This window comes from Neomonachus schauinslandi, chromosome 1 (genome assembly GCF_002201575.2).
Source record: "Neomonachus schauinslandi chromosome 1, ASM220157v2, whole genome shotgun sequence".
NCBI lineage: Eukaryota > Metazoa > Chordata > Mammalia > Carnivora > Phocidae > Neomonachus > Neomonachus schauinslandi.
In genome coordinates, this window is record NC_058403.1 from 211,888,864 (window position 1) to 211,916,562 (window position 27,699).

Below are 27,699 nucleotides of genomic sequence, written 5' to 3' on the forward strand. Positions count from 1 at the left end.
GATGGTCCCGACGGAGGTGAGTGTCCTGTGGCTCTGGGCAGCTCACTGTGCCTCCCTGGGCCCCTCCCTCAGTCCTGCCAGCATCCTGAGTTTCAGGGAGGGGAGCGGGTGGGAAGAGCAAGGACCCGGCCTGGACAGCGAGGGACAGAGGGACAGGAGACTGAGGGGCCGGAGAGGTAGGACGGAAGCCAGGCAAGTGTGGGTCCCTGGGGAGTTCCCAGGAGGAGGGGGACCGGGTCAGATGCTGCCGCAGGGCAGTGCCCAGTGCGTGATGAGTAGCACCTTCGTGCAGCACCCCGGGTCCCCACACACCTGCCCATGTCTGCCCGTCATGTTCCAGAGAGCTTTCCCCGGGGGGGGGGGGGGGGCCCCGGGCCCCCCCCCCCCCCCCCCTGCGCCCCCCCCCGGCCCCCCCCCCCCCCCCCCCTGGCGGCCCCCGGTTGTGACGGGGGCGTGCCCGGGGGGGGGGGGGGGGGCCCTCGTGCCGCACCTCCACGCCCCGTGTGGGCCCCTGGCTGCCCTCCCGCTCGCTCCGGTAGCACAGGTGGGGGTCGGCACTGTCCCTAGTCCTGAAAGGAGCCTGCGGGAGCGTGTCTGTGAGCCCCGCGTTCCAGGAGCAGCCCAGGTGGCGTCCCTGTGCCTGCGCTGGCCGCCCGGCCCCAGGCGTGCATGTGCCCTGGATGCCACCACCACGTGGGGCCCTTGTGGGGAGGGCTTTCCTGGAGGGTGTCCAGCCACACGGCAGTGGGGAGTCAGCGAGGGGTGCGGAGCAGGGGGGGTGCCTTCTGATTGCTGGGGAGAGCCCGCCCCCTGGTGGCCAGTGTGCAGAACGCACGGCAGCCGAGCTGAGGGGAGAGGGCTGGTGGGGCATTGGAGGGCTGCCCGGACCCCTGCGTGGGGCAGTGAGGCCGTGTGGGTCTGGCTGGTCTGAGCACCCTCAGCTGGAGGCCGGAAGGGCTGCGCGGACTCTGTGGATGGTGGCGGGTGTGCGGGAGATGTTTGAACGTCAGGGACAGTCTGGCCCTGGGAGGGGCACCAGCTCCCTCTGCTGGCCGGCCTGGGCCTCGAGCCGGGGCCCCTACCGCCACTTCCCCACACAAGTTTGTCACGCCTGCCGTGGCTGTCCCCATAGAGGACCCAGGCCAGGGGGACCTCTCCCCTCAGTTCACAGTCATTCCAGCCCAGGGGTCTCAGCCGGTGACTCCGCCCGAGGGGACACTGTGTGATGTCTGGGGACATCGGTGGTTGTCATGACGGGGAAGGCTGCGCCGAGGGGTGGGGGCCATAGGGAATGACCCAGCCCAGTGTCAGCCGTGCCAGGGGAGCCCCTGAAACTAGGGTCCTGCTCCCCATGCACACAGGAGGGCTGTGAGTGCCGACCTCCCTGCTTTCCTCGAGGAGCCAGAAGTCCCGGTCCGGGTGTGGGCCCTTCTGGATGTGCAGGGTTGGACCCTGTGGCTCCTGCGGGTGACAGGCCACCTGCTCTGCCCTGGAGTCCGCCTCTGCCCCACGTGCCTTGTCACGACACTGTGACTCAGCCCATCTGGTCAGGATTTCCAGAGAACTCCGGGCCAGCGGTGCCTCCTTGCTGATTTTCAGTGCTTCCTGCTTCCTTCTCTGCAGGCCCCGCTGATGACTGGACAGTCGGGTCCTGGCCATGGGAAGAAGTTGGGTCATCGGGGCGTGGACGCCTCTGGCGAAACCACCTACAAGAAGGTTCTCTTCTGCCCTTAGCTGGGTGGGGTGGGGCTCCCAGCCGTCCTGGGCCCCCACAGGCTCAGACATGCTTTGTATCTGTGGTTGGCTGGAGGCAGATGCTCTCGGGACAGGCCCCTCCATGCAGGCCCCCAGTCCCAGCGAGGTCCTGGACGCCTGTCGCGGACATCACAGGTGTCCCCGGCACCCCTGGCCGAGCCCCGGCTCCTCCAGCCTTGCTGGCTCCTGGGAGGAACAGGGAGATGCAGTTCTCCTTCCTTCCCTTGGAAAGCGGGGCTGAGCTGATGGGAAGCCCGAATGAGGCCAGGCCAGGCGCTGTGCGGGGAGCACTTCCTAACGTAGCAGCTGGCTGAGAGGTCATGGGTGCACCGTGTAATTCACCCTTTCCAAGTTAGGTGGTTCCTAGCGTGTTCACAGTATGTCCAGCTATCCCCACGGTCAGTTTTAGAATATGTCCATGAGCCCAGAATTAAGCCCCGTCCCCATTCGCTGTCACTCCCATCCTCTCCTCCTTAAACGGGGGCAGGCTTCAGCCCAGGCGGCTTAGGCCATATGATGCCTGGCAGCCCCAGGATGGCCGGTACCGCCATCTCCATGCCCAACTATGGGTGGGGAAACTGAGGCACGGAGCAGCGGTGTCGCCCGCCCAGCGTGACAATGCAAATCACCGGGAGAGTGGGTAGAAGGAACCTGGGGTTACGGAAATGAAGTTCGGGTGTCATTATGCAAATTTATGTGCCCCCCCTCCCCAAGAAAATCCTGACAGTAGACAGACCCCAGCTGAGTCGGGACAGTTTTGAGAAGTTGGAACCTTCTAGAACCTTGATGGAAAACAGGACTGGGGACTGCACAAGGTGGGGTTGGAGTCTCAGCCAGGCCACTTCCTTGCTGTGTGGTTGTGTGAGCTCAGTGACAAACCAGAGGCCAGCAGGTCTGTGACAAGTACTGGGCAGGCACCCCGGGGCCCTGTGATGTTGACGGGTGACAGGGTCAAGCTGCAGGCTGGACATGTGCCCCGACCTCCTGCCCTGGGGGCCTTCTCCTTTTGCCTGTCACCCTGGGGGCCAAGGGTCTTGATGCAGCTGGGTTTTCCTGCAGACCACCTCCTCCACCCTGAAGGGGGCCATTCAGCTGGGTATCGGCTACACTGTGGGCAATCTGAGCTCCAAGCCAGAGCGTGACGTGCTCATGCAAGACTTCTACGTTGTGGAGAGCATCTTCTTCCCCAGGTAGGCCCAGGCTCTGTGCCATGGAGCCGCTGTTGGGTGCCTGACAGCCTTGCTGTTCTCCGAGTTCCCTTCTCTGCTGGAACTGGCACAGGCCTCTCCTGCCATCTTGGCTTGGAGGTCTTACCCCGTATCAGTCACGCTGTTGGTTGTTTGCCGAATCAGATAGATGTAGTATAACAACAATTTTAAGAAAACGTAAAGTTTCTTTTTCTCTCACGTGAAGAGCACTGCTTGGCAATCCAGTGAGGCAGCTCCCTGGTGTTGGGGTCCCATGTTCCTTCTAGTGGCGCCGCCATCCTCATGTGCAGCTCATCCAGCCAGTGCTGTCAGGTGGCTGCCTGGGATCCTGCCATCACATCTGCGTTCCACCCGCAGGAGGGAAAGGAGAAGGGGAGTACAGGACCGCTAAGGGCAGGACCTGGAAATGACGTGTGTTGTTTCTGCCCTGCCCGTGGCTCATTGGCTGAGCAGTCACGTGACCACACCTAGCTGCCAGAGAGGCGGGAGTGGACATTGGGATACGCCTGAGACCGGCCACGCCCTTTGGCCCCGGAGAGCCCAGGGGTTGCCCACCGAGGGACGGCCTGGGAGCTTAGCTGCTGGGCGCTGCCCTGGGCAGGTTGTGCTGCTGGAGGCCGCGGGGAGTGGGAGAGGTGCCCAGAGTCGCCGTCCCTCACGGGCCTCCCTCCCTCCCTGCTCCACAGCGAAGGCAGCAACCTCACCCCCGCCCACCACTTCCAGGACTTCAGGTTCAAGACCTACGCCCCCGTCGCCTTCCGCTACTTCCGGGAGCTCTTCGGGATCCGGCCGGATGATTACTTGGTAAGAGCCGTGGTCGGTCGGCTAGTGCCGCGGGTCAAGTTGCCAGAGACACGTGTGTCTGCTTCCTCGTGGTTTCTGTGGGTCGGGAATTTCGGGGGCCACTCGGCCGGCTTCTTTGCCCAGCGTGGTGGTGGAGGGTGGGCTGGGGCCGGAGCCTCAGGGGGACCAGCCCGGGGGACGGTCAGCTTCCGAGCCCATGTCATTGGCGGGACCCTGTTCCTTGCCCGGGGGCTCTTCCTCGGAGCGTGAACGAGAGGACTGTCCTGTCACCTCTGCCACATCACAGGTCCCGCCTCCATGCGAGGGGAGGTGGGTCGTGGGGACCAGCTCAGCGCGTCCCCTCCAGTTCTCCCCTCTGGTGGAGTCTTAGTCTCTCAAATCAGAAAAATCAAAACCTAGGCCTACCCTCTGATCTCATAGCACATGAGTGGGGTCCTGAGAGTTACAGCGCGTGGGCAGACGGGGATCGGTCTGCAGTTCTGGGTGGTCTGGTGGCTGTTTGGCGACTGTATTCGGGAAGCCTTAGCCCTTGCACGAGAGCACGTCCGTAGCCGGCGGATCTATTCCACCCGACCCCGCCACCGTCTGCCGTCCCTGGGGCCGTGGTCCTGCTAATTCTCACCTGCAGTGACTCGTTTCCCTGTGTGCTGGGAGGTCCGGCTGCGCGCGCCCACTTGGTCCACGGAGCCCTCTGCCCTCAGCCGCGGCCGTGTCCTTCCACAGGGGAGTAGCTCTCGCTCCGGCCAGGGGTTCTCCAGCTGTCCAGGTGCCCCTCGCCAAGGCCAAGGCCAGGTCCTCTGACCACAGCATCTGTGGCGGGCTTCACGGCTTCCCTCTCTGACCTTCCCTGGGGTCCTGCAACCTTATCGGAGTGAGGACAGCCTGATGGTTCTAGAGTGGAAACGACCCTGGGGTGACCTCGATTTTAGGTCTCGTGGGTAGAGTGGACGCCTGTGGTATTAGCCGAAGCAGTGGTGTTTTGGCCTCAGGCCCGTTAGCTGGCGTGTGCTGGCCCCAGAGTGGACACACGGAGATGGCCGAGGTCCTGTCTCGGCCTCGAGTGGGTGCTCAGCAGGTGTCCTCTGTCCTCTTAAGACCCTCCCTGATGCCGTGGCGGGGTGACGAGGCCCCCTGGAACCGAGAGGCCCTCCCGTGGCAGGGCTGGGGAACTCGGACGCGGCTGGATTGTCCCCGCTTGTCAGCTCTGCCCCCTCGGGGTTCCTCTTTCTTCCCCAGGGGTCCCTGGGGGGCCACGGGCACCGCCTTGGCCTCCAGAGACTTCCCTGGTCCTGAGTTTTGTGGGGGTGCGCCCACTGTCCCTGTTTGTGAGGGCCCTGGGCTGTCCTGTGTTAGCTTCAGCTTGGCAGAGGGGGGGTTCCGGGGGGGGCACGGGTAGGGTGGGGGCTGCAGTCAGTTGACCTCAGGCCACATGTGCCCCCCTGGGCTCTGAGGAAGAAGGGGCACACCTGGGGTTGTCTGCCGGTGACCCCACCCTGGCGGCTGGTCACCCGGCCGGGAGGTCTGTGCGTGTCACTGCTTCTCCCTCGGCAGCCCGGGCCCCGTGAGGCCTGACCCCATACGTGAGGGCAGCTGCTGTTAGCCATGTGGTTCTGGGACATTCTCTGCTCATAGACTTCTTTTGTACAAAGCCACACACTCCCCGTCCACCGCTCGTTTCTTTCCACACTCTCCCCCCTCCTGCTAGCTGGGCTCGGCTGTAGTGCTGGGGGGGTAGCCGTGGGCTCCGGAGGCCATGGACCCCGGCCCCCACGGGGTCCCTGCCCGCCCCTCGCTGCTGTCCTAGGAGCGGGCGGGAGGTGAGGAGGGAGAGCACGGGCAGCCTGGGCATGGGCCTCTGTGTTTCCATGGGTATTGGTGGCTCGTGGCTGTGGGTGGGCAGCCCTCGTGGCACCCACGGGAGAGGGGGCATCCCTGCCCCTCACCTGTGTTCCCCCTCCCCTGCCACCTGCCAGCCCCTGTGTTACACTTCAGCAACCCACAGGGTCATTCAACAAACATTTGCTCAGCAGTTACCGTGTGGCGGGCTGGCACCCTCAGTCCAGTGGGGGACATGCTGTGGCCTCATCCATGCTGTATACCAGTGGTACTCAGGACTCTGAGGGCTGCAGGGGACAGAAACCCAACGCAGACAGCCTTAGTCCTGAAAAGCACTTCACTGGCTCGCTAGCTGAAAATGCCCGGGGAGAGCAGCCTGCAGGGCCTAGCTTTCCACGCTAGGCTGGGCACTGTCCGAGGTGCTGGGGACCATCCGTGAACAAAACCCATAGAAATCCCTGCATCCACAGAAGGTCCCGTCTGTCGGTGGGGAGGGCGTGTGGGGCTGCTGGGTAGCAAGCAAGGAGGTGAAGCAGAGCTCAGTGGGAAGAGAGGTGGGGGTGCCAGGTGCCGGGGGGGGCTGCTCCCCCGAGACGGAGGTCCCCCTCTCTCTGCTGTTCTGGCGCGTGGCCTCCGTACTAAAGGTCACCTTCTGGTCCAGCATAGCGATTGGGGTTCCAGCTCTCACATCATCGTTCCAGGTGGAAAGACATGGGATGGAGAGAAGGGCACAAACTCAAGGGGCACCAGCTTTTGTCACCTATTTAGGGAGACAGAAGCTTCTATAGACGGCTCGGGAGCCAGAGTTGACTGTTGTGACCTCGCCTAGCTGTGGGGGGGGGTTGGGAAGGGAGCGGTGGCCAGATGTGTCAGGGCCCCAACACAGCTGGGAGTCTGTTACTAACAGGAGAGGGACTGGGCCCTAGGAGATCAGCACCCAGGCTGCTGGTTAGCCCGGGTTCGAATCTGTGCTGTGTGGCCTCGGGCACGACAGTCTTCCTCTCTGAGCCTGTTTCTTCATCTGTAAAAGGACGCTGACAGTGACCTGTTCCAGAGTTGCCCACTAGCTGCTGGGCCTGTGGGGTGTCAGCGACCCACCTGCCCACTCACTGCCCCCCCAGTACTCGCTGTGCAACGAGCCACTGATCGAGCTGTCCAACCCTGGCGCCAGCGGCTCCCTGTTCTACGTCACCAGTGACGACGAGTTCATCATCAAGACGGTGATGCACAAGGAGGCCGAGTTCCTGCAGAAGCTGCTGCCCGGCTACTACATGGTGAGGGGCCCTTCCCTGCAGCGTGCCCCCTTCCGGGGCTCGCAGTCCTCCCCGCCCCCAGCTCCTCCCCTTCCCCCAGCTCCTCCCCTTCCGGGGCTTGGCTCGCGGGGCAGGAGCCCCCCGGGCACCACCCCGCCTCCGGCATGCCCTGGAGAGCCTTGCTGGGTCACTGAGCCTCACCCTCAGGGTGCCCCTCACGTGGTGTCCCCCGCACACGGCAGGCAGGAATGGCCATCTGGGCCCGAGTGGCCTTCCCCGGGCAGGGTGGGGCGTGGGGGCCTGGGGGGCTGGGCACCCGCTCCACCCTCCCTGCCCATCCCTGCCCCCGCCAACACCCCTGAGTCACGGATCCCAGAAATCGTGTCTCGTGGGCTCATGTCTCGGTAGCTGGTGACTCAGGCGTGGGGGAGGGGGGCCGGGCCACCAGCTGGCGTGGGGCTCTTCCCGTTCCCCATGTGACTCACCACTTGAAAGGGCACGACAGACTCCTGGGCGGAGGTGGACGCGGGAGCCTCACACTTCCGTCCCCCAGCCAGCCAGGGTCCTGCTGCTGGCACTGATGGGGGTGGACTCCACCTGAGTGCCCACCTGCCCTGCTGAGCCCGACCTGGCACTGGCGGGGGTGGGTGGGGCCTTTCTGGGCAGCTCTGCATGGATCGTGATCCATCTGCACTTGGGGCGTCTCATCCTAGCGCATGATGCTTGGGTGGGCCCCCGGCTCCCCTGGGTCGGTGGTCGGCAGCCTCTCCCTGCCCAGCTCAGCCCTGCTGTTGGAGCAGGAAGGCCCCTGCGGGCCTCGAGGGAGAGGGCAGGCGTGGCCCAGCGCCAGGGACCCTTCACTCACTGACACTGAAATGTGAACTTCACAAACCCTTACGTGTCACAAGATGCTCGTTTTCTGCTTTTTCCCCGTTTTCATAACGTAAAGCCGTTCTTAGTTTGTGGCCGGCTGCATGAAAACAAGCAAGTGGTTGCACTTGGCCTTCCAGCCAGAGTTTGCTGGTCCTTGCCCTGGACGGTGTCCGGAGGCCGGGCCCCCATGTCACCCCAGGGCGGGCAGGTGGACAGCTGGTCTGGCCCTGACACCTCACCGTGGACCCTCCTGGAGCATCTCGTCTCGGGGGAGACAGATCCTGGCTCACATCAGGATGCTGGGAGGGCAGAGTGAGGGCCGGCCCGGGAGGGAGGTGGTCAGGGAGGGCTTCCTGAGGGCGGCTCCTGGGCAGAGTGTGGTGGCCGCAGTGGCCACTGTCCTCTGACCCTGTCCCCTCCCCCGTCCCCCAGAACCTCAACCAGAACCCGAGGACGCTGTTGCCCAAGTTCTACGGGCTGTACTGCGTGCAGTCAGGCGGCAAGAACATCCGCGTGGTGGTCATGAACAATATCCTGCCGCGCGTCGTCAAGATGCACCTCAAGTTCGACCTCAAGGGCTCCACGTACAAGCGGCGGGCCAGCAAGAAGGAGAAGGAGAAGAGCATCCCCACCTACAAGGACCTGGACTTCATCCAGGACATGCCCGAGGGGCTTCTGCTCGACGCAGACACCTTCTCTGCGCTCGTCAAGACGCTGCAGAGGGACTGCCTGGTGAGGCCGTGGTGCCCACGCCGACCCCCGTGCACAGGAGGGCCCGGGGCCGAGTGCGGGGGGCCCAGGGGCCCTCGTCCCTCTGAGCCTCCGTCATCCCCTCTGTAACACGGGGACACTGGAGGAAGCGAGCGCCGCGTGAGCCCCAGATCCACGGCCCATCTTGTCGGCGTGTCCTTGTGGTCTCCCCCACCCCTGCAGCCTGGGGGGTATCATGCCTGCTCCTCTAGAGATGAGGGGCATCCCAGGCCTTCCAGAGCTCTTTTCTTCATCCTCTGGTCCCTCGGCCCACCACCCCTGGCTCCCAGGTCTCCCCCAGACCTCTCAGGACCTGCTTCCCTGAGCCCAGGTGTCAGAGCCCTTGGGGCCAGGAGGGGTCCTGGGCTCCCCAGCTGTCGCCAGGCAGGCAGGAGCTCTGTTGGGAGGAAGGAAACGCCCTGTCCCAGCCCCAGCCCCAGCCCCTTGGTCTCCTGACCACATGTGAAATGGGGGTTAGGACAGGCCCCCGTGGGGCTGTGGGGACTGAGTGGGCACAGACCCAGACGCAGCTTGGGGGCGCACCGGGCTGGATGTGAGGAGGGGGACGGAGAGGGTGATCTCTTGGCCCCACCTCCGGCAGGTGTTGGAGAGCTTCAAGATCATGGACTACAGCCTGCTCCTGGGCGTGCACAACATCGACCAGCAGGAGCGCGAGCGGCAGGCCGAGGGCGCCCAGAGCACCGCGGACGAGAAGCGGCCGCTAGGGCAGAAGGCGCTCTACTCCACGGCCATGGAGTCCATCCAGGGCGGGGCCGCACGCGGGGAGGCCATCGAGTCGGATGACACGTAGGTGGCGCGGGGCCAGCGGGGCTTCCGGCTTGTCCGCCCGCACCCCTTGCCAGGTGTGAGGCAGGCGGGGCTGGGGGTTTGGCCAGGAGGGCAGGAGACCGTCTGCGGCCGCTTCCTGGTTTGCACTAGAGTGGTAGTGCCCGCCCGCCAGACCCCACGAGGGTCACACGGGTGGACACACAGAATCCCAGCTCGTGTGTGATGGCCAGGGCCTTCTGGATTAATCTGCCAGCAGATTGAGGCCGTTGGCCATCTGTGTGGGAAACGCAGGTGTTCGCTCCTCCCACTGGAGCCCCAGACGGGCTCAGGCACCACCATCCGCAGCGAAGCCGGAAAGGTGCTGAAGGTGGTGGTGGTGCCAGGCCCAGAGCCCCCGGGAGAACAGGCTGCCGTGATGGAGGACGGGGTCCTAGGCTCAGAGACAGCGGGCTGACCCGGTCCTGCCGCGGGGGCTCGAAGTTTGGTGGGGAGACAGATTCATGGGGCGCCCCCTCCCACCCTCCCTGCACTGCCGACACCGGGCCAGGTTTTTCTCTGTGGGGGTGTCCTGGGCCCTGGGGGGCCGAGCAGCATCCCTGGCCCCCACCCACTTGATGCCAGGAGACCCCCCCAGTTGTGAGGACCACAGACGTCCCCGGACATCGTCCAGTGCTTGTGGAAGGCAGTCCGGTGGGAACTGTGCCGAGATTGACTTTTTTTTTTAAAGATTTTATTTGTTTATTTGAGAAAGAGAGAATGAGAGAGAGAGAAAGCACATGAGAGGGGGGAGGGTCAGAGGGAGAAGCAGACTCCCCGACAAGCAGGGAGCCCGATGGGGGACTCGATCCCGGGACTCCAGGATCATGACCTGAGCCGAAGGCAGTCGCTTAACCAACTGAGCCACGCAGGCGCCCGAGATTGACTTCTTGTCACCACACATTGACCTGTTGGGAAGCAGGACGGCGGGGGGAGGTGGCTGGGGGGGTGGGTAATGACCTCCCCTCATCCGCTGGGGAAATGGGCTCAGAGGTGGAAGCAGCTGTCCTGGGTGCACGGCCAGCTGGTGAGGCCGAGGCTTGCCCCTGGCCTGGCCACCACACGAGGCCAGCAGCTGCGGGGGCCAGGGAAGGAGCAGCCCCAGCCCCCACCAGGCAGGCGGGAGAGCCACAAAGGCCTGGTGCGGCTGGCCCGACCTCCCACCGTCTTGGTGTTTGTAGGGTCCATGCGGGGCCTGGCAGGGGATGGCGGGGTGCGCAGGTGAGCCCAGCACCTGAGTGCTGTGAGTGCTGTGAGCAGAGCCTGCGGGGGCCTGGGCCTGGCGGCTCTGGGGTCGTTGGTGACCTGAGGACAGTCGCTGCCTTGTGTGACCTCACTAACCGTGCTGGGCCAGGCACGGGTGGGCCTGGGGCCGAGTGAAGCCACTAACTCCCCAGACGGCACCCAGAAGCCCTGGTGGCCCTGCCCAGGCTGAGCGTGTGCATGGGCGTGCATGGGTGTGCGTGCGTGTGCATGGGGGCATGTGGGTGCTGGGCCCTTCGGCCGCCTCCGGCTTCGAGTGGAGTGCCCAAGAGGAGTGGAGAGCGGCCCGGTCCCAGCCGCGCCGCCACCTGCAGGGAGCATGTGGGCGGGGGCTCCTGGCAGGGCAGTCGTGGGGCGCTGCTGGTGGGGCGCTGAAGGCGCTCGCCCCCTCTCTCCCCAGGATGGGCGGGATTCCCGCCGTGAACGGCCGAGGGGAGCGTCTGCTGCTGCATATCGGCATCATTGATATTCTGCAGTCCTACAGGTGGGAGCCCGCCCCGCCTCCCTCTCCTTTCCTCCCCCATCTCCCCCCACCCGCCTCCCCCCTCCCCAGACGCACCCCCGTGCTCACAGCAGCAGTGTGCCCTCTGCTGTCAAGACTCCCTTAGTCCCAGCCCCCCTGCCCCCCCACCAAAGGCTCCCAACTGGCTGCCCGGCCCTAAAGGGAGGCATTTGGTCCCCAACCTGGTGACGCCACCTTCATCAGGATTTGTGCTAGGAACATGGTGAGAGCTCCCGTCGGACAGAGGCTGAGGCTGGCCTGGGGCCTGGGGGTGGGTGCGGTGTCGCCAGCTCATCTTCCATCCAGCTCTGTCTGTTGAGCACCTACTGTGTGCCAAGCGCTGGGCTAAACAGAGCAAGACAGAAGCACCCCATGGCCAGGAGGCACGACATCCCTGGACAGCTCATCCGGTGGGCAGGAATAAACGCTCGTGGCTGGAGCCATGTGTTGTGTGGTCTCGAGCATGGCAGAGCCCAAGGAACAGATACTCAGGCCTTACCCGCAGCTTAGAGCTGCGGTGTCGGCAACCCTGTTACCCATGCTTGTCCTTTACGAGGTTTCGGCAGTGAGCGTGTCTTAATCGTTAGTGTTTTGTCCTGAGAGTACTGTATGTTCCTTATGCACGATCCGGACAGGACGGAGAGGGCATTGTGGGCATGGCGGTCCCCACTTCCCGTCTACCCTCTCAGGAAGCCCACTGGGCACTGGGTGATTTCTTCCTTGCGTGTCTTTCTTTCCCAAATACAAAACTCAGCTCCTGCTCATCAGACGCTAATATTCGCAGCCTGTTTCCCTACCTGAGGGCAAACCTCTGCTATAGGGATGTCCCTCTTGATTTAAAGCAGGACTAAGAAGCTTTTGAAGCAGCAAACCAGGGTTTCTGCAGAGACTGTGAGCCAAGGCAAGGAGGGTGGGCCAGCACGTATCAGGCAACGACAAGCTCATCCAGGGGCTGGGGGTGTCATAAGGGGGTGTGTGCTGAGGAGAGGACCCTCCCCCACTGCGGACTAGGGGGTGTCCAGGAAGGCTGCCTGGAGGAGGCACCATTGTCCCCAGCCCAGGTGTGCAAGGGCCTAGTTAGAGCCACAGTGCTGGGCAGTAATTCCAGTTGAGAGGACCAGGGCTCAGCTTAGGCCATGACAACAGGGGAAGGATGTACTCTGGGAGGTGCTGGCTGTGAGCCCCCACAGGGGTCAAGCACCATGGCCTTTTCAGTTCCTCTCCAAGAGTAGCCATGGTAGGAGCTGCCAGCAGGCCGGGAGGGGGACAAAGGGGACAGGAAGAGGGAGGTGGCCTCTGGCTGGTCTAGCAGGTAGCCTCAGTTCCTCTAGACCGGGGCTCCCCCACCCACTCGGTGCCAGGAGCACCCCCAGTCGTGATGACCACAAATGTCCCCATTCATGGCCCAGTGTCTCCTGGACCCGAAAGTTTGGCAGGTGTTCAGTTCTTTCTTCTCTCTGCAGGTTCATCAAGAAGCTGGAACATACTTGGAAGGCTCTCGTCCATGATGGGGTGAGCAGCGTTCATTTGTTCATTAGTCTATAAATGTAATGATCTCCCGGGGCCATGACGAGAGACGTGTTCCCTCCTTCCTGGAGTCACCATCTAATGAGGGCAGCCCTGTGACCCGGCAGTCACAGGCCAGGGGGTCAGGGTCAAGACGGGAAAGCACAGGCAGCTGGCTGTAGGCTCTCTAGTGAGGGGTCTGATCTCCACTGGTGAGGGGTACAGAAAGGCTTCTTGGAGGAGAGGACCCCCAAGCTGAGTTGGAAGGATCCCCAAGGACAGCCTGACCAGGAAAGTCAGGGGCCAGCTAGGCAAAGAATGTTCTGGAAATGTGCTGCGATATGGAGGGGGTCATATGGGTCCAACTGCGCAGCACTGACCCATTGCCACGAGGGGTGTGGCCTGCTCCAAAACGTCTCCTCTGCTTGAGAATAGCTTGGAATGTGCTTTTTCCTGTCAACGCTGCCAAATATATTCTTTCCAAATATAAAAGACTGTGAGGACCAACTGATGGGGGAGCAAACAGCCCACCTGGGGGCCTCAGGCAGCCCTGGTCCAGCTGTGCTGATGAGCTGGCTGGGGCCTCAGATGCATGCCTCCCCTCCCATGGCCCCCTTCAGACCAATTCTTACTAAAGCGCTAAGGGCTCTCTGTGTTCACATAGTCTGTAAGAGCCCCTGACACCCCTCAGAGTGTTTGGAGGGTTCAGATGGAAGCTTCCAGAAAGTGCACCAAGAAGGTCCAGGGGGCAGCCAGTCAGCAGGAAGCCCTTTCGTGGTGTTAGAAAGCCGTGGCAGACGGGAGAGTTGCCAAGTCCCTGGTGAGGCCACTTGTAATCTCCAAAGTAAGCTTTGGCTCAGCTCCTGGGGGCCCAGATGTTGATCAAAGTAACCATACAGGCATGAGCAGTCTGGGGCAGGTAGGGTGGCCCGTGGGGTAGAAGCCCAGGTTCTTGTGGGCGTGGCCCTCGGCCCCCAGCCCAGGTGGCTGGCCCCCCACAGCACTCCAGACAGAGGAGAGGGCGGAAACTCTGTCCCTCCCTTGGCTCCCATGCCCTCGGCCAGAACACGGTCCTGCGGTCATGCCTTGTTGCAGCGAGGATGGGAAATGTAGTTTGCGTTCTGGGGGCTGTGTGTCCCCACGGGTTCTGTTACATTACAGCAGGCGGAGGACCCGGGCCATGTCTGGGGACGTCTGTGGTCATCACCCCTGGGGGAGCTCCTGGCACCGAGGGGGTGGGGGAGGGACGCTGCTCAGCCTCCCAGTGCCCGGGATGGTGTCCGCCGTGCCGAGGGGAGACTGCCATAGAAGGCGAGGCCCCTGGACCGTGGGGAGTAGCGAGTCCCCGCCTTTAGGGACCCAACATCGCAGGAACACCAAGGGTGCTGGGCCCCCTCCCGTACGGACGGCACGCGTAGCCCCGTCCAGCCTCCCTGTCGCACAGATGAGGAAACAGCTCTGAGAGAGGCCGTGCATTGCCCGGGGTCACTATCCGGTGAGCGCCGCCTGGCTCCCAGTTAACACCAGCTGCTCTTGTCCCCAGAGCAGGTGTAGCTGAGTGCCACCAAACGTTACTTACAGTACAGATGTGCAGCCGTCCTTCGCTGAGCCCTGCTTTAGAGAACTCTTCTGGTTTCCTAATTTTGATATTTATTCGTTTACTCCTTTGAATTGCTGTTTGATTCACGAGGTTCAAAGGATTAAAAATACAGATGGGTTTATAATGAAGGAATGTCCCTCCCAGGCCCCTCCCTACCAGTTATGTCCTTCCTGCCAGCCCTGTGCCATGGACCCATCTCCCTGTCCCGCTGCCGCTGGGACAGGGCTGACCTGCGGGACACGGGGAGCGCTGCTGGTGCGGCGGCACTCAGCCCTTGTTGTCTGCGGGCCCCGCTTCTCTCCCCAGGACACTGTGTCTGTCCACCGGCCCAGCTTCTACGCGGAACGCTTCTTCAAGTTCATGAGCAACACGGTCTTCCGGAAGAATTCCTGTGAGCTTCCCAGGCCCTCTGGGCAGGAGGGCCCCGGGGGTGCTGAGCGGGGAGGTGGGGTTGCCAAGAGCGGGGTAAACCCAGAGCCCCTCCTCCTGCCATGTGGCCATCCGTGGGCCTCGGTCAGGGTCTTGGTCCAGAGAACAGGGGAGTCAGGACGCCCCTCTCTTGGGGCCCAGCACGGGGCCTAGAGCGCGCTGTCCGAGCTTCAGTTCGGGCTCCACTGCGTCCTGCCTGTGTGACCTCAAGCAGGGTCGCCCTGCTCCATGCTTCAGTTTCCCCGTCTGTACAGAGCTGTGAGGGCAAGATGTGTTTACACACACAAGAGGTGCATTCAGCCCTGCATCTGTCCTCAAGGGGGGCCACCTGCAGCCTCGTGTCCTCACCAAGGAAACACAGCCTTGGCGGACACGGAGGCAGCCGGGTATCAGCCAGACCGGGCATTGTCAAGGAGGGCACAGGACAAACAGAGGCAGCCTGTGCCCCGTGGGTGGCCTCGGGAGGTCCCCTGTCTGTGCTGGGCCTCAAGTCCCAGACCCTGGTGCACACCCCGGGCCAGGACCCCACATGCTGCCTGGAAGGGTCTTTGTCCCCACGTGTCTGTCTGCCACCTGCACCCTGTTCCCTGTGCACCCAGAAGGCAGCGTGCTTGGTCACTCCGTGTCCCCAGCGTCTAGCCCAGGGCCCAGCACGCAGTAGGTGTTCAGTCAGTGTCATTCGTGGGAATGGTCTCAGTGTGCACCTTATTCTCCGGGCTCCACACCGCAGGAGGTGGGTCCACAGAGGCAGCAGGGGCAGGCAGGCCCACTGCCCGGCGTGCGACATGCTCTCCCAGACTGGGCCAGGCCTGTGTGGGCGGCGACCAAGCCCGGTCACCCGGAGCCGGCTCGTGGAGCCAGCGCAACTCCACATTCCCTGACATTGAGCCAGTAGCTTGAAGTCGGTGGCAGTGGGATTATTTACATGGTGGAAATTGGCAAACACCACAGTTCTGGCCTTTGTCTCCTGAGAGCAGGTTGTTCATCTTTATCAGCATACCACTTCTTAGAACCTTTCCCGGGCGTCATTCTCACTGGTCCAGAGGGGATGCCAGCCTCCAGGGACCGGGGGGCTGCTCACGAGGTGAACTGAGCACCTACTGTATGCTGGGTGTTGTGCTGGCCATCCTGGGGGCAGAGTTCACAGGAAGAGCAGGGAGGACATGGTGATGGTTGCCGACAGGCGAGGCCGGGTGCAGAGGGCACCACGGGGTCACCCGCCTTGTCTGACCCTGTTGCTGCAGATGAGGATGCTAGGGTTCAGAGGGGCTGACCCTCATTTCCCAGGCCACTCATCCTGGATCGGAGTCAGGCCCTTGGTGCTGAGCCCCACATGGCCCAAGGCCTCCGGTTCCTTGTCTCAAAGTGGAGGCCATGGCCAAGGTGGGCTGCAACAAAGGGGGCTCCTGGGACCTCCGGAGGCGAGCTGGGTAGAAAGCAGGACAGGGTTTTCTTTGCAAAGGATATTGCTTCTTGCCCAGGCTCGAGGGCCGGGCTGGAGGCCAGGCAACGGGGGCCGTGTGTGCAGGTGGCAGGCCTCAAGCGGGGCCGACCAGGCTATTGAGCAAAGGAGGGATAGGGGCTGGTGGGGCCCTGCCTCGGTGCTGCCACGGGGCCCCCAGGCTGCCCCAAGCGCCAGTCTCCCTCTCTCCACAGCCCTGAAATCCTCGCCGTCCAAGAAGGGCCGTGGTGCCTTGCTGGCCGTCAAGCCCCTGGGGCCCACAGCTGCCTTCTCGGCCAGCCAGATCCCCAGCGAGCGGGAGGACGCACAGTACGACCTCCGGGGGGCCCGCAGCTACCCCACACTGGAGGATGAAGGTGACCAGGCAGGCTGGGGAGTGGGTGCTTTGGTGACAGGAGAGAGAAGGGGGCTCCTGGGGAAAGGTGATGTCCCTGGGGGGCTGAAAGGGGAGGGCATACAGGGAGCAACCCAGTGTAAGGAAGGGTTTCCTGAAGCTGGCGACCTGGGTGGGAGGGGCCTGGGTCACAGTCACCCCCCATCCCAGCCCAAGGTCTGCAGCCGTCCTGGGAGGGGGAGCAGCTGGGACTGTCACAGGGAGAGCTGAGAGAGAAGGTGCCACTCGAAGAGGTGACCCACCCATCACCAGATGTCCAGAGACCTAGAGGAAGGAAGCACTTGATGGGGTTGGGCATGATGTTCTGGAAGGTCCCTCCCAGTTCCCAAGGTTAAAGAGTCAAAGATTACAGGCAGGGAGGGGCTGGGGAGGGGGGAATAGCATCCAGGAAGGGAGAAACTGCAGGTGCAAAGGCTCTGGGGCAGAACAGGGCCTGGTATGTTGGAGGGACAGCAGGAGGCCTGTGTGGTTGGAGAAAAGTCAGGGGGCGGGGGAGAGAGGAAGTGGGCGGGTTGGCAGGACTTGTGGGCCTGAGGAGGGTTCGGATCTCAGTCTGAGAGTAGGGGGCTATTGGAAGCCTTTGTGCCGAGGGTAAATTCGAACGTATTTGCCCTCTTAAAGCTGCCGAGCAGAATGGAGTGTTGGGTGGCAGGTGGGGCGGGGGCCTGGATTGCTGAAGGTGAGCCAAGCTGCAAGTGGAGCCAGAGGCCTGGAAGGCCTGCCGCAGGTGCCCACAGCCCTCTCCCCACAGGTCGGCCCGACCTGCTGCCCTGCACGCCGCCATCTTTTGAGGAGGCCACCACTGCCTCCATCGCTACTACCCTGTCCTCCACGTCTCTCTCCATCCCGGAGCGATCTCCCTCGGAGACGTCCGAGCAGCCGCGGTACCGGTGAGGGGCCTGGGCTGTCTCCTTCAGCGAGGCGGGGGCGGGGGGCACATCCGCAGGAGGGGCGGGGCGGGCGGCCTCCCCCGCCCCCATCCACCTGCTTGGTCTCTCTGCAGGCGGCGCACACAGTCTTCGGGACAGGATGGCCGGTGAGCTGAGACCCCAGCTTCCCCTCCAGCCGCCCCGCCGTCCGGGCTCCCTGCAAGGCCCCGCCCTTCCCCCCTCCCCCTCTTGCACGCCCTGCGCTTTCCCACCCAGAGCTCCGCCTCTCTGACCACTTTCCTGGGCACTGATTTAAGTTAGGCTCTCGAACTGCACAGAATCTTGAGTCACTTTGTACTCTTCTCCACACACAGACCCCGGGGGCGGGCAGAAGATCCTTCCACCTGCGTGCTGATCCTTTTTTCTTTTTATTAAATATTTTTATTCTAAGAGGTACAAAAGAGAATGTAGTGAGACACCTCCCCCTGCCACATGCCCCTTCCCCTCCCTGGGAGCAACCCCTGGACGGGTTTTTTTCTCTTTCTAGAAATATTTTATGAATATACAAGAAAACAAACCTACGGGCCTGTTTCTGTCTTTTGTCTTGCCACCAGCCTAGCTCGGTGCCCCTTGCTTGGCGCACTCAGCAGATAGAGGTCATCTGTGAGCAGGTGGAGCGCCTGCGGGCTTCCTTCCGTCTGACAGAATGTAGCCTGCCCTCGGGGCTCTTCAGTTGTTTCCAACTCGACCACAGTGAATAGGCCTTGTTGCCTCCCTTAGCGTTGGGGCAATTATTACTGCCATTTGAAAAAAAACAAAACCTTAACAGTGTAAAACACATTGGGCAGAATGCACTTCCCTCTGTCCTGCTGCCTGCTCCAGCCTCAGCGGCCTTTCTGCTCCCTAGTGCTGCCATCCGGAGTCTGCATGCCGGGCTGCCGGAATGTTCTGACCCACTGACAGCAGGGGCCTGGACCTTTGAAACCCCTGGAACCACCCCACCCCCAGGCCAGTGCCCAGCCACCCCCAGGAGGGTGGGCAGGATCCAGGCCACCATTCACACATGCCCCTCCTGGTACCAGAGTCCCAGGATGGCCCCAGGTGGCCAGCCTTTGCCCCCTTGCAGACCCGAGGTGGGCATGACCGCCCGAGGGACCAGGAGTGAGCTGGGCCAGCTTAGGGCACTGGTCAGATGGCACCCAGAGAGAGCACCCCATGGAGGCTCCCAGCAGGGCTGGAGATTTGCGCTGGCCTGGAGCTTGGCTGGCGCCCCTGGGGGGGCAGAGTTAGGGTGAGGAGAGAGAGTGAGGTGCAGCTTCCCACTGCCTCCAGGCCCCAGGAGGAGACACACGCGGAGGAGGACCTGCAGCAGATCACGGTGCAGGTGGAGCCTGCATGCAGCGTGGAGATCGTGGTCCCCAAAGAGGACGACACGGGGTGAGTGTCCTATTGCCAGACTGGCGCGCGTGCGTCTGCTTTGATCTCATTGGCTGAGCGCGGTCACGTGGCCAGCTGGCAGCAAGGCAGGCTGGGGAATGTAGTCCACGTTCCGGGCAGGGCGTGGGGGATGGGGGGAGGCTGGGAATGGGGCCTCCCACTGGAAAGGTGGGGATGCAGGGCGTGGGAACCAGGCAGTCTGCGCAGGGGCCGCTGGGGGCTGGGATGGCTGGCTCATCAGGGCCTCTGATCTCTGGCAGAGCTGCAAGTGATGTGTCAGTCCCGGCATTCTCACGCACTGTGGCCCGGATCCCCCGGCTTGCGGGAGGGGGCTTTCCCGTCCCCCTGCGAGCCGCCTCTGGACGCAGTCCCCTTTCCCAGCTGTGTTGTGTTCCTGTGTCACTCACTTCCACTCTTCCTTAATGCCTTCCTTCCAACTTCTGGTTTGTCTCCGTGCGTGGTCCTTCCTTTCCGGCGGAGGTCGAACGTTCGGGCTCCTTTTTTGCTGCAGCTGCTGTCCTCGGCACTGCGCTCCTGCAGTGTTCCGTGGGTTCAGTGGGAGGCAGGTCTTTTATACCGGCTCTTTGATATAGAGCAGTGGCCTTCAGCCTCTGGGGACACCTGCGCTTGTGACCCTGGGGGCTCCTGGCGCCTAGGGCGTGGGGCGAGCGACGCGCTCCCACCAGCGCCCGGGACCCCCGCAGAGAACTGTCTAGCCCCACCCGCCATGGTGCCACGGGGGACCCTGCTCTAGGGTTTATTTACAAGTGTCTCTCAACTTCCCAGGATTTGAAGACCTGTTTACGTGTTTAGTACTTACGTCTATTTTTATTCAGTTATAAGTTCAAGAAAGTGGCCTTTAAAAATGGATGTGTATTTTATTTTTTTAAAGGATTTTATTTATTTGACAGAGAGAGACACAGCGAGAGAGGAAACACAAGCAGGGGGAGCAGGAGAGGGAGAAGCAGGCTTCCCGCGGAGCAGGGAGCCCGATGTGGGGCTCGATCCCAGGACCCTGGGATCATGACCTGAGCTGAAGGCAGACGCTTAACGACTGAGCCACCCAGGCGCCCCTAAAAATGGATGTATATTTTAAAAACAGATCAAAGCCTTCACGGTCAAATACAAAATTCATTTTTTTTTTTTAAAGATTTTTTATTTATTTGACAGAGAGAGACACAGCGAGAGAGGGAACACAAGCGGGGGGAGCGGGAGAGGGAGAAGCAGGCTTCCCGCAGAGCAGGGAGCCTGATGCGGGGCTCGATCCCAGGACCCTGGGATCATGACCTGGGCCGAAGGCAGACGTGTAACGACTGAGCCACCCAGGCGCCCCCAAAATTCATTTTTTTTTTAAGATTTTATTTATTTGAGAGAGCGAGAACAAACTGGGGGGAGGGGCAGAGGGAGAAGCAGGCTCCCCACTGAGCAGGGAGCCCAATGTGGGGCTCGATCACAGGACCCTGGGATCACGGCACTTAACCAACTGAGCCACCCAGGCACCCCAAAATTCATTTTTTAATGTCAGTGGGCGTGTGGGAGAAACCTGTGTTCTCTGCTGAGGGATGGAACATTCAGACCTGGCCGTGTCCAGTGTATTGATCCGTTGCTTTACATCCTTACTTGTTGGTCCCATTTGGTCTGTTTGGTTCTGTGTTTGCATTGTTATCAAATTTTCCTTGCTTCTCTTGTGATTTTTCCTTTACATGCTTTTAAAATTTCTCTTCTATCTCAAGACACCTTACTTAGTGGTAATACACACACCCCCAGCCTGCACTTTTGCCATCAAGAATTACATCACAGATACGCAGATGCACGTGCAGTGTGACCCATCTTTCAGTCTTTGCCCGCCAAACAGCCCACCCTCCCACGCGGCTGGAGAGCCAGCTCTCTGTGGTTACAGGTGCCCCCCCATTTCGGAGCTGGGCATTTTGCTCATGAGATGGAAATTGTACCCCGATCACCCGGCCACCAGCTGAGGCCTAGGCCTCGTCTCACCTTCCATCTGGAGCCTGTTTCCTGTCTGTAACTCAGGACAGCAGCAGCCCCTGCCCCAGGGGAGAGTTGCTGGGTGAATTCATGCCAGGCTCTTGAAAGGGCCTGGCACATAGTAAGTACTCAGTGAAGATTACAGAGGTTCTGACCCCAACATGGGGGTGGGTGCCAGGTGTCCCTACTTTACAGATGAGGATACTGAGGCTTAACGATGGGAAAGGACCTTCAGGGTCACCCAGGGGGTGAGTGGTGAGGCGCACCTGCCCACCCGTGTGTGCACTTGAGCCGGGGTGGGTAGGGGCTCTCCTGTTAGTGGGTGGGCAAATCCTCCCCACCCTTGCCTCAGAGGTATTTGGGGGTGGGGGTTTGTTTTATTCGGCTTCCTGAGTCTTTTGTCTCTGTGATGACCTCCTGATGAGAGGACAGGAGGTGAGCTGGGGCTGGGGCCACAGGTGCTGTCCAGAGCCCCACCTGAGGACTCCTGTGTCGGCGTGTCCCCAGGGTGGAGGCTTCCCCAGCCGCTGCCGCTGCCGAAGCAGAAACCACCAGCCAGGCCTCGGAGCCCGCCAGCCAGGCCTCGGATGAGGAGGACGCACCTGCCACGGACATCTACTTTGTAAGTCCCCTGCAGCTCCTTCTGTTGCCTGGTCCTCGACCAGACACACACACTCGTGCGCACACACCCACGCACACTCACAAGGACACTCATGTGGACACAGTGCTCTCACTGGTCAACACTCACATCCATATACTCTTGCACGGCCAGTGTGCTCTCACACACATTCACACTCACACGCTCCCATGGCGTGGGAGCACCCTGTCCCTCGGCATCCAGGCCAGGCCACTCTAAGGGTAGGGAACCGCCCCGTCCCTCCTCCCCAGGCCTCGTGACCACCACCGGGCCACCGGGCAAGGCCCAGGCCCTAGCCATGCCACCGCGTCTCCCTAGGAAACGTCTGGAGTCCTTAAGCTCTGAGCCCCACTGGGCCCCCCTTGGTCCTGGGCAGATCCGGGGCCAGCCACTGAGGGCTGCAAACTGTGTGGATCTTCTCCCGCTGGGTGGCGGGCACAGCTAGGTGGGTTCTGTTCTCGAGGAGGCCAGGGGATTGTGTGCTTCCCACTGCCATCCTCACTGGCCGAGGACTCATGGCTGCTCCCTAATGGGGCAGGGTCTGTCGGAGCAGGAAGGGGCCCTGCCGCAGGGACCCGGGACCTGTCTTCCAGAGCAGGGGGTCACCTCCCCCCTTGCATCTCCCACAGGCACAGGTTAGCTGGGCTGGGAGCCTGGGTGAGGTGGGTGCGGGGTGGCCAGGGAGCCTTCAGAGTCCTGTCCAGTGACCACCCCCCGCCCCCCACCCCCGGACAGTGGGTCTTGAGGCTGCCTTCCTCGGGCAGCCGTATTCAGTGGTCAAATGGCCTTATGCAATGAAGGGGACTGCCTGTCCTCCTCCCAGGCCTCAGTCTTGTCTCTGCCCCCATGGCCAGTGAGCTGGGGGCCCGCGGCCATGGCTGCCTTATATACCACCACCCTGCTGTCTGTCTTGGGGCCTCTGTCTGGCCTGGAGAAGTAACAGGCGCATCCACTGTGTGTGTGTCCCCACACCCGCCGTCAGCTTCCCGTCCCTGGGCGCTTGGTTTGTGTCCCATCCTGTGGATCAGTGTGTGAGGCGGCCCCAGGGGGCCATGTCCTATGTGTGCGTCTGGGTCTTGACACCTGAGTGGGCGGCCAGGCCCTGCGGGCAGCAGAGAACGTAGGCAGACCGCAGTGGGATCCCACCACCCCGAAACTCATCTCCCGCTTGGCCATCGGCTTTCCTGCCCCTGCCCAGCGCCCTCCCCACCTAACCACCCGCCAGATTCCTGTTGCCTCATCCTGTCCTCTGTTTGCTTCTTCCCCCGCCCGCCCGGCCCGCCCAGTTCACCGATGGGAGGTACTGGATTTACTCTCCCCGGCATCGCCGACTGCGGGCCGTGACGCTGAGCTCCTCAGGGACTGTAAGTGACCACAGCAGGTGTCCAGGGAGCCCAGCCCCCGGTCCACCACCCTGGGCAGCAGGGAGCCACAGGTCCTGGCTGTCCCTCGTCCTCTGAGAAGGGACTTGGGGAAAGAATCACTATGACTGAGGCCGGTCATGTGTCCCCCAGTGATGTCACTTAGGTCCCTCTGAGGTGGGCATTGCTAGGCCTGCAGGCTCACAGCCAGGGCTAAGGGCACTTGGCTGCAGTGGTGGGGTCGGCATCTGACCCCAGCCCCTGGCTGCCTCTGCCCCTCTCCCCAGCCTGCCTGAGTCAGGGACAAGTCGGTGGACACTTGTCCTGTATTCAGACCTGGCTGCTGATGGCTCCCCCAGGGGCGTCTGCCCTGCAGAAGTAGGCAGTCATGTGGGTCAGCAAAGCCAGGCTCTTAACTGCAGGAGAGAGGAGATGTATTTCCATACCCACTTCACAGTGGAGAAACCAAGGTCTCGGCTCCTCAGAAAGCCCACAAGAGGGCATGGTTTAGATAAAATCTGGGTGCAAATTCCCAAGCAGCCCCTGTGTCTAGTAGATGCTCATCTATCTATTGTGTTTGGGATGCTATGTGGATATCATGTAACAGTGGTATTCTCAGGACCTATTATTGTCCTCATGAGCAATAAGTGAGGGGCCCAGAGAGGCCAAGTAACCTGCCCAGAGCCACACAGCACTCAAGCAGGCGGAACAGGTTGAAATCCTGAAGCAGGAGTTTCTGTTCTCAAGATGAGGCCCCTCGGAGGCTCACACCCCCAGCCCCAGATGCCTCTGAGCGTCACTGGGCGTCCAGCTCTGCCGAGCAAACCCAAGAAGTGGAAACCACTTCCCCAGACATTCCCACCGTGCTGTGTCCTGCTGAGACAGGGATGCCACACCCTTAAAATGATCCAAGAGCTGAGGACACACAGCAGGCCCTGAGGGCCCCCCACCGGGGGAACAATCTGTAAAGGCTGCCTGCAGAGGGGTTGACCCCAGGATGTTCGGAGGTGGGAGAAGGAAGGGTGGGCTCCATAGAGGGCACAGCGGAAGCTCGTGAGGGGCACATAGGAGCAGAGGGAGCAGCAAGTATGAAGGCTAGGTGAATGGGAGCAGACCCTAGGGCCTGCAGTACTGGGGAGGATGTGTCCCTGGCCCCACTTTAGTGGGGTCATCGCCGGGTTCTGGGTCCTGCTGCCCGTGATCCCTCCCTCCGCCGGGACCAGCTCCTTGCAGAGTTCAGGTGGAGACCCTCTTGTCCCACGTTCTTGTCCCCTGGCTCTGAACATGGGATGTAGCTGCCCCGTGTTGGACACTGGGCACGAGCAGCCCCAGACAGACCCTGCCCCTGGACTTCTGGGCAGGCTGGGGTTTTTGTGCGCTGTGACCACTAAGCAGTGAGCAGGGCCTGTGCGCCATTATACCAGTCCGTCTGCTGAGGATGACCTTCAAGCGGTGTGTGGCCCTGGGCCAGGTGCTCAGACAAGAATGAGCGGCCCGTGGTGCCCAGTGGGCCAAGTGCCTCCTGCGGGTGCCACGGTCTGGCCGGTGAGGGCAGGTTCTGCAGCGAGAGCTGTAGGAGGGGCAGGGAGGAGTGGGCACAGAGGTGGGGAGAGGCAGTGGGGGCCCCAAGGGGCAGCGAGGGCAGAGGGGCCTGCATTCACCCGGAGAGCACAGAGGCCGCATGCTGGCGCTTGTTCTTCACCAGGCTCTGAAGAAGCCAGCCCTGCAGAGGCGAGGCTGGTTGTAGAGGAGGGGCAGCCCGACCGAAGAGGGGCAGGTCTGGGGGCTCGTTGGGTTGTGGCCTCCGTAGGTTTAGCCAGGGCAGGTGCCTGCTGAGGCCCCGTGCTCCGAGCAGAGGCCAGGCAACGGGCTAGGTCCACAAGTGCTGAAGACTGGGAGGTGGGGGTCTGCGGGAAAGAAGAGGAAGAAAGAGGAGAAGGGGGCTGCGGGGGTTCTTGTGGTAAGAACAGACCCAGGAGGGACCGGTGTGGGTGCTGGAAGAACGTGCGCCCCCCCGAGTCTGACCCAGAATGGGGACCCCTTCCCTGACACCCCTGGAGGAAAAGCAGCCCACCTTCTGGCTGGGCCTCTGTTGTTTGCTCTCTGGGTGCCCCGGGCCTCGGTCTCACCTGGCCGATCTGTGCGTTTGGGCACGAGGAAATGGGCTCCACCCTGCGCCTCCCAGGGCACTCATCACCCAGGACCCCCAGTGGAGGGTCCTCAGGGCCCCACTCCGGCTGGCGGCCCCGGTGGCCACACAGCAGGCTGGACCTGAGGCTGGGGTGCTGCCGGGCGCCCCGGGAGGCCCGAGCAGGAGGCCCGGACGAACAAGAGGGGGGGGCAGGGGAGGGGACAGCAAGCAAGCCACGCCCCCGCCCCGCCCCCTCCCGCTCCGCTGTACCGGGCCCTGCCTGCACTCCGCGCCCCGCTTCCTGCCGCCTACCCCGCGCGCTGCCGCCGCTCAGCCCCGCCGGCCCCACAGCCGTCCAGGTTGGGGGAGGGCCCGTCAGGGGGAGGGCCGCGGGGGCTGAGCCGCCTACTCGTCGTCCGCGTTGGGGTCCGCCTCCTTTATTTCTGTTTCTTCCTTCCTCCTCTCGCCTCTCTCGCGCCTCCTCGCACCCCTGCTCTTCTGCGCCCTTCCTGCACGTGCGCCCGCCCGCCCGCCCAGCCCACCGATGAGAGGAGCTGGGTGTACTCCCCGCTTCACTATAGCGCGCACGCCCACCCAGCCTCCGACGGCGAGAGCGACACAGTAAGTGCGCCCGCGGCTCGCCACGCCCTGGGCCGGGGCCTCGGGCCGCGCGCACCGCCCCACCTGCCCAGGGACCGGCCGGGGACACGGAGGCCGGGGGCGGGCGGGGGCGGGGCAGGGCGGGGCCGGGCCCCGCAGGTGGGGGTGCCGCCCGGCCCCGCCGCTGCCCTCACCCGCCCCCTTGCCTTCCGCAGTAATTTCTATGCACTCACCGCCCTGGAGCCGAGCGCCCGCCGCCGCCGCCCTGGCTGCTTGGCGGAGGCACTGCCCGCCCGCCGGACCCGGTCCGCCGCCGGCCGCCGCCGCTCCTGTCAACTACCTATGACTGTGAACCTCCCTGAGTGTCCGATCACGTATTTATTTTGGGTCCTTACTCTTTGCACAAAGACGGCAGCACAGGTGTGCTTTTTTAGAAAAAGATTAAAAAAAAAAAAAAGGGACGTGTAGGAAAAACGAAGAAAGTCCACTCCACTGCACTTTGTAGTTCTTTGCTGTGCTTGCATGTGTCTCCCTGAGGGAACAAGGCCTGTTGGCTCCCGGGACCTGTGCCCCCGTGGCCTGGTCACCCCGGCTGAGATCCACACTCCGAGGTTCTGCTGCTCTCCACTTGGACGGGGTGCCCCCGCGCCCGCAGGCACTCTGGGCTCAGGCACTGGACATCCGTCCTTGGAGATGGCCGACCAGTGGTCTGGGGGCGGCTCTCCACCTCCCCCACCCCCCACCCCCGATGTTTCCCATCACCTCACCTGCCAGGTGACTCGGGAGCAGGAATGGCCAGGAGGCCACCCCTCTCCATGGAGCTCAGGACTGTGGGCCTCTCTGTCCTCCCCACGCGGCCCGCTCTGTATCTCGCAGAGAGGGCCTAAGGCCTAAGTGAAGGGAGTCGCGCTGGGCCCTCAGGCCGTGGGACTTCCAGAGAGCGGGTCCTGGAGCAGGGGCCCTCCCACGGTCAAGCTGCTCTGCTGTCCAGTAAGAGATCCCCCTCCAGGACCGGGAAGGGCTTTCTTTTTTTCTTTTTCTTTTAAGATGGTGACGTGTAAACAACTAAAGAATAGGAGACAAAGTTCTTCGTAAAAAACAAAATAAATTTTGGGGGTTTGTCGTCTTCAGCAGGAGCAGCCCCCCCCCCCCCCGGGCTCAGAGACCCCACTGGGTCCAGAGGGGACTATGGGAGCCACTGGCATGGCAGGGTCTGTCCTGCCCCCACAGAAATGCCCTCCCACCTCTTGAGAGGTGGAACAGCGGGGATGGTTTCCCCCTGCCCGCTCTGCCCCCCACCCCCCACTGGCTTGCTTGCTTGGGAGGAGCTAGCAGCTGGCTTGGAGCAGAAGCTACACCTGGAAGAACTCCCAGCCCTTGCCTTCCTGGCGGAGAACCCACTGATCCAGGAGTTTGATTTTCCGAGTCCCTCATCTGGGTCCCTCACCTGCTGTCATCTCCCCTCGCACGGCTCACTTCGTGCGCCTGGAGGGAGCCTGTTGGACTGGCTGCCGTCTGTCCAGGGCGGCCAGGGACGCGCCAGCATGCAGCCCGGGTAAGGCAGCACTGAGAGGATCCATCAGAACAAGCCTGTGGGTGTCCCAGATCAGAAGCAAAATGATGTCTTCTCCTTGTTGCCCTAGAGGGCTTTGTCCAGACGGCAGGAGGTGTCCTCACCTGGATTTTAGATGGGCATCTGTCTGCAAGTGCCCTGGCTGCATGCCATGAGTCGCCAGTCCATCCCTACCCCTTCCTGCCGAGGAGGTGGCAGCTGAGCAAGAGGTGCATCTCAGGCCTTGAAGACTAACAGGGACGACTGTGTCACCCAAAAGCTGGCATTGGAGTCCCTGCCCAGGCCCCCAAAGGCCGGATGTTCAGGCACGTTGTGAGTTCTGTGGGGATGGCCAGAGCAGCATGCACAGTCCTGGAGCAGTGCGCCCCATGTCCAGGGCATCCTCAGCCACTTGGAGCTTTAGGAGCAAGGAGGGGAGCTCTGCTGGTCCCTTCAGGCTTTCCTGAGTGAATCATGGAACAAAGGCATCGCTTGGATGCTAACTTGCGAGAGAAATTTGCAAGCCTCCTGGATATCATGACGTTTCTATTTTTGTGTTAGGTCGCTGAGACCCCTTTGGAGACCTGTTTTGTGTTGGTTGCATTCTTTGTCCCTTTTCAGAGAACTGTCACGTGGATGCTAACGTGGTCTGCAGACTGTGCTGAT

General features: G+C 62.4%; 1 protein-coding gene across 1 annotated transcript; it reads left to right on the plus strand.

Moving 5' to 3' along the window:
- On the plus strand, window positions 1–25,932 carry PIP5K1C (phosphatidylinositol-4-phosphate 5-kinase type 1 gamma). Its single transcript, XM_044917459.1, has 18 exons — window positions 1–16; window positions 1,624–1,716; window positions 2,815–2,945; window positions 3,650–3,767; window positions 6,725–6,877; window positions 8,162–8,461; window positions 9,081–9,286; window positions 10,968–11,051; window positions 12,533–12,581; window positions 14,482–14,566; window positions 16,261–16,422; window positions 17,212–17,350; window positions 17,464–17,496; window positions 18,662–18,766; window positions 21,260–21,374; window positions 22,676–22,753; window positions 25,419–25,502; window positions 25,697–25,932. Exons 1-18 carry the CDS (start codon window positions 2–4, stop codon window positions 25,697–25,699), a joined length of 1,953 nt encoding a protein of 650 aa, XP_044773394.1. The 5' UTR covers window position 1; the 3' UTR covers window positions 25,700–25,932.
- The last annotated feature ends 1,767 nt before the right edge of the window (window positions 25,933–27,699 follow it).